The following is a 6101-nucleotide window of genomic DNA, read 5'->3' as shown; positions in this document are numbered from 1 at the left end:
CGCGCGCGCGCACACACACACACACACACACACACACACACATTTATTCTGAGAGCCAGTCTTTTTTTTTTTTTTGTTACAGGAGAGAAGACTTAAAATATAAATACTTCTGCAATTAACTGTACCCAAACTCTGAACTTATATAAAGGTGACAATGCCAAATGCCTAAGTCTTTCTTGAGGCTCAGCTGTGGCTCAGAGGAGCACAAAGGAGAATCAGGGGCCATAGAAAGAGGGAAATCCTTGGAATCTGCAGTGTATAGTTAATAACACACTTCACCATTGTCTGGGGAGCTGACTGGGGCACTAAGATCCCACAGCCCATCAACAGGAGAAGGTGGTGACACAGACCTGCTAAGATCCCCATGGTGGATCCAATTGCAGCATGCAAGCAAATCAGGGGTGAAGATATGAACAGAGCTACGAGGAAAATGCCTCCAGTCCAAGGGTTGTCACAGCCGTACACTTGACCGACTCCGACAGGGATGGCTCTCAAAAGCTGCAGGTGAGACAAGGTCACATGCTTGTTAGGAAGGCAAAAGAGACAATTCAAACTTCAAACCAGAAGATTTGATGCCAAACCCTCTACTGTGTACCTCACCACAGGTTTTGAAGACATTTCTGCTCAAGTATGTTAACTCTAGAAAGAACAAAAGCTTCTCATGTTTATTGGAGTTCTTAGTGAGATGAAGATACCAAATTTTTTTTTATCTGTAGACACCAGTGAAAAGCACTCCCTTCCAAGAGGAGAAAATGAATATATATATATATATATATATATATATATATATATATACATATATGAGTAAAAACTAAAAATGATACAGAATTTCAAAACAAGATGATAGGAAATCAACAAAGGGTGTTATATTGCATACTGTTATTTTCAAGTAGTTGTTCAGATTACCAGATATAAGCATGCAAAATCGATCAAATAATTAGGCATTAACTGTTTTTTTCAAAACCAATGGAGGGCCAGTCAAGTGGCTCAGGGGATTAAAGCTTGGATTATATTTACCCTTTCAGTTTCTTCCACTAGGGAGACAATATGAAGTCTATACATGTGAGTCTCATTTATTTCACTTATGAGTACAGTCTCTAGCTGTATCCATTTACCTTAAAATCTTTGAGTTTATCTTTCTTTATAGCTGAGTAATACTCTATTATATAAAAATATCACCCTAATCCAAAAGTGGGTACCTGAGATGAATACATACTTCTCAGATGAAGAAATACAAATGAGAAATACATATATGAAAAAATTTCAATATCATAGGTCATTTGAGAAATGTAAATTCAAACAAAACCTAATATATTTTTAACCAAAACTTTCATATAATATATAATATATAATATATATAGCAAGAAAGAGAGAGAGAGAGAGAGAGAGAGTATTAAATATTAGAGGAATGAATGGCCTCATGTATTTCCAAGAACAGCAGGTCTGGATGTGGGGATGTCTATCTTGCCAGACAAGCACTTGGACTGGGACCACAGAGGGAGGCTGGCAGAGGCGGTGTGGCCCAGCACCTGCTCTTTGGCTGATAAACCTGAAGGGCGCTGAACCTGCCTCAGTCCTCCAAAGAGCTCAGGGCTCAGGGGAGACTGTGAGTGCAGGGCATTTGAGGTGCTCAACATCTTGGAGTCAAGGGCACAGATCTGGAGAAAAGTCTTGGGTTGGGGGCTTCCACAGCCATGGGGATGAGTACTGGCTCAGGCAGTTTGTGGAAAGGTCCTTGAGCCTCTGGAAGTGCATGCTCAGGGGACATGGCTATCTCTAGACCCTGTTGACATGCACTGGGCTCAGCTCTCCTTGGGGCAAGAGCTAAAGAGAAGCAGTCTTGGGGTGAGTTGTGGACACCACACAATTTAGTGACCTAGTGGGACCCTGTCTCAAAGGTAAATATTAAAAAGGACTGGGGATGTGGCTCAGTGTGAAGGCTCTGAGTTAAGTCCCTGGTGCTTTATAAAACAAAGGGACAAGGGCCAGCTGTATAGCTCAGCAGACTAAGCTCTTGCTTAGGTAAGTGCAGGGTTCAATCCCTAGCACTGCATGTCATGTAGGCCCTGTCCCCACTGGCGTGCTGAGCAGCGATGGAGTGTGGATGTGTTGGGGCATGCCTGTAATCCCAGCACTAGGGAGGTAGAAATCAGGAGGATCACTATGAGTCCAAGCTGCATAGTGAAGCCTTGTGTGCGCACACATGCACACACACACGCGCGCGCACACACACACACACACACACACACACACATCTTAAGAAAAACAAAGGGACAAACACATGCCATTAGAAGTAATGTCTGGTATACATATTTTGTAGTAGAGGAGTACAGGTGCCTTAAAACGTGAGGGAGCCTTAGAGCATGACTGTAGTATGCTGCTGAGGCTGCGACAGTGACTTCTGAAGCCATAGAAGGCAGCATGGTGGGCACATCTTTAATGATTTGGTGTGATTGAATGAAAGAGAACACTCAGATCACGTTGCACTAAAACTGGAACAGAGCATTCAGGGAAAGTGCAAAGAATGCAGGCCAGTAGTCAGAAGCTGGACTTGCTTCTCGCTAAATCACTGTGACCTCAAGTGGGGCTCAGCCTGGCCTCACTTTCCTCCTGTGTCATAAGAGTGGGACCAGAAATAGCCTGTTTGCTTCTTACAGGGAGGCAAGGATGGGAGCTCGTGACGCATGAGGAGAGAACACCTTGGACCGTGTCACTGTTAATAATCACCACCTTTCTGATGCACAAAACAAGTAAATGCTGATTAACGTTGACTTTGCGCAGACACTGCTCTTCCTCTTCCTGTGACACTTACCAAGGGCACTTGGATCTCCGACCAGGTGACATTGGGCACAGAGGATGCAGGCCGCAGCAGCGTTGTGGGGAAGAAGAGGTTGTAGTGACCCGTGGCTGCCAGGTACAGCGTCACGGCGATGTTGAAGGGCAGCGTGAAGACTGGCAGGTCCCACTTGCTGAAGATGGTGCTCAGAGCGCTGGAGAGGACCGGGCTGGTGGTGGAGCCACAGAGACTGGTTGGCAGCAGAGCAGGCACTAGAGGGCGCAGCGCGGAGCCCCTGCGCGTTCCCTGTTGGCCTCGCCCCCTCCACTTGACTGGCAGCCTCCTCTCCGCCCAAGGCACAGGGACAGGGCGGGTACTCTCGCTCAGCATCAGGGGGAAGATTTTTTGGACACATTTTAAGACCAGGAGCTTTGGGACCCCCTGAATACTCACTGAAGTACATCCTCAGGCAAGAGGGCAGGACAGTCCGCAGACAGACCCAGAATGAGGCACTCAGTAATGAAAGTAATGCATTTTGAACAACCAGGCCCGCTAGACTCTCTTTCAGAGTGCCCTGCATTTTGGAAGCGAGGGAGGAGCCTGGCACCCTGAGGGCTGCACCCCCCCCCCCGGTCTGGCCTTCAGTCTACCCCAGAAGTTGTGACTCATATCTAACGTGTTCCCACAAAGCTTCCTGCGTTTGGAAGGTGATTGTATCAGGGGGGCCCTAAACTCATCAGGGATTAATTCATAGATGACCTGATGTTGGACAACCGGGCTCAGTTAGAAGGGGCTCCCTGGGGGGTGTGACCTAGGAGGGTGAGTCCTTTCCCCTGGCTCCTCCCTCTGCCTCTGTTTCCTGCTTACTATAGGATGAGAAGCTTCCTTCTGCCCTTCCACCAGCTGCTTCTGCGTTGGAGAAAACTGCCCAGGGACTGAATCCCCTGAGACTGGGAGACAAATTAAACTTCCTGTCCTTTAAGTTGAGTATTTTGTCTGAGCAGCGGGAAATATGGCTAGTTCTGGAGTTGTCTCTGTAAGGACAGGGGTTCCAGGCGTGGAGCAAAGGGAGGCGGTTTCCAGACACTGACACAACCCTATGGCACAGCTCTGAACCTACCGAGGCCTCAGTTTCTTTCTTTGTGTTCTGCCAGGGTGAGGCCAGAAACCCTTTTAGATCTTCAAAGAACAAAGGACCGTAGCTAATGTGACTCTATGCACAGGTATCCTAGCATAGCCTGACGTTAGCAAGCATCTCCAGTGGGTGCTTCTAATGGGTGAGCCAAACAAGTGCTACTTTAAAACCGAGTGTGGACTGGCAAGCCCAGGCCAGGATAGGAAGAACAGTGGCTCTTTGAACTGAACTCACTTCAGAAGTAAACTTACCAAGTCATGGACATGACGATGACTGGGAGCAGAAGCCACCAATAGTAGTTGCCCTTGTCTGAAAACACAGCCATCAGCAGCCCCACAAGGACCCCGTTGTAGCCATGGAGTCCTGCTGCAATGGCTGACCTGGGGAACAAGAATGGGACTGGTGGGGGAGGCTTCTCTATGGCCTTTCCAATTCTCCTTTAGAGTCAGATTTTTCTCTTTTTCTCTCTGACTACAAACCTCCAAACAGCCACCACTCTGGGAGTGTAGGGGATGGGGGGACATCAGGCCCAGGACCCTCATGTTCCTCCACCCAGGGAACAGTCACTCTTGGATTCCAGGGCCTTTGTTCTGAGGCGTTCTGAGCTGATGGAGGTGCAAAGGGGAAGAATGTTCCCCTTAGGGTGGCCCCTTAGTCTCAGTCTTTCTCCCTTGGGGACTTACTTGTCCTGGCTCAGCAAAAGTGCTGTCAAGGTGGACACGATGGTGCCCAGGCAGCCTGAGATGGCCCACCAGGGGTTCTGGATAAAGAGGCCAATGACGATGAGGATGCCACTGAGTGGGTTGTTCACGAACATCACCTGAGATATGCCCCGGAGCACCCAGTCGAGAAACTGGAACACTGGTGACTTGTCTGAAATGGAACAGGCCAGGAGGTGAGCAGCTGCACCTGTGTGGGCAACCCTGCACAGTGGGGATGGACTGAGGCTGAGGTGGAGGGAAATTTCCCTGCCAATCCCGTTGGGTTCTCAGGGAGCCCATCCTCTGCTGTTATTTGCCATGGAGAGGGTATAAAAGGAACCTGGAAGAGTACCTGATTGTCCAGAAAACTCAAGCCTTGCTACTGGCCAGGTATAGTTTCTAGGCTGTTTGTCCGGGGGTGGGTGTTGGGTACCCTGATTTGTCTATGCCTCCCACATTTTCCAGAAAACTCTTGCTGTATGGTGGATGTTGTAACAAGGATTGCTAGAGGAGAACTGTAGGCCCAGTAGGCAGTTTTCTTTTGAAACCATCCAGAGGAACATTTTCTAGAATATTGGCTCTAGAACTCCAGTACTGAAAAGCTTATCTGCAATATCTGGATGGGACAATTGGGGCAGAAGGACCCTTGTATTCAGAAACTAGAGCTTGCCATTGATATATGTGGGTTTTACATCCAAAGAGACTGCTGTAGTGGCAGAATTTCTATCTTCCCAAAAAGAGCCTAGAAGCAGAGCTCTACAGAGAACCCCTACTATAGTATGTTTCCTGGAGAAGAATGAGACATTTTCCAGGGTGGGGTCAGAGCTGCCTGCATGGAGCGGTACCTTTAAGTCCCTCCCCACATTCCTTCATCTCTCCTGTGATGTAGCTGAGGGCTTGGCTGACCCTCTTTCCCCCGGCAGCCATGGAACTTTGGATCCAGGACGTCTTGGGCACAGCAGCTTCCACCTTTATCTCAGAGCTTTCCTCCATGGTGTCCAGATCCTGTCCAGGGATGAGAGATGGGCATGAACCCTCCACACTCTGTGGCTTTCACACCGAGAAGTCACATTTGTGGTCCCTTGAGGACCAAGCTAAGATTTTTATTAGGTATTTTGTTAAACTGCTATTTAATCATTTCTCATTTCTGTAGGTTAGAATCTTTTGTTTTGTTTGACATATCACTCATTTGAATTGGCAGCTGTCATGAGGAACAATGGGATGTCATCTTCATACTCATTCTGTGGATGAGGATCCAGGCATGCAGACGTTCTTATAAAGGTTGGGGTCAAATGGCAGAATTAACATATTCAACCAGCTCTCTGTCTCTGTCTCTGTCTCTGTCTCTGTCTCTGTCTCTGTCTCTGTCTCTCTGTCTCTCTCTGTCTCTGTCTCTCTCTGTCTCTGTCTCTCTGTCTCTGTCTCTGTCTCTCTCTCTCTGTCTCTCTCTCTCTGTCTCTCTGTCTCTCTCTCTCTCTCTCTCTCTCTC

The 6101-nt window shown here is 47.8% G+C and overlaps 1 protein-coding gene across 4 annotated transcripts in view; it reads right to left on the bottom strand.

The window, feature by feature from the left end:
* Nucleotides 1-6101, bottom strand: part of Slc14a2 (solute carrier family 14 member 2) — a 450415-nt gene that overhangs the window by 8092 nt on the left and 436222 nt on the right. For all 4 annotated transcript variants that reach the window (XM_023714538.1, XM_004623616.2, XM_023714545.1 and 1 more), the window contains 5 exons: nt 5458-5617; nt 4595-4784; nt 4163-4291; nt 2813-3005; nt 351-498 (listed from right to left, as the gene is read on the bottom strand). In XM_023714538.1, coding sequence (XP_023570306.1) covers nt 351-498; nt 2813-3005; nt 4163-4291; nt 4595-4784; nt 5458-5617 — 820 coding nt within the window. The remainder of the gene's footprint in view (nt 1-350; nt 499-2812; nt 3006-4162; nt 4292-4594; nt 4785-5457; nt 5618-6101) is intronic.

This window comes from Octodon degus, unplaced genomic scaffold, assembly GCF_000260255.1.
Source record: "Octodon degus isolate 3935 unplaced genomic scaffold, OctDeg1.0 scaffold00003, whole genome shotgun sequence".
Taxonomy (NCBI): Eukaryota; Metazoa; Chordata; class Mammalia; order Rodentia; family Octodontidae; genus Octodon; species Octodon degus.
Note: the sequence above shows the minus strand (reverse complement) of the source record. Positions and strands in the feature narration are given on the sequence as shown.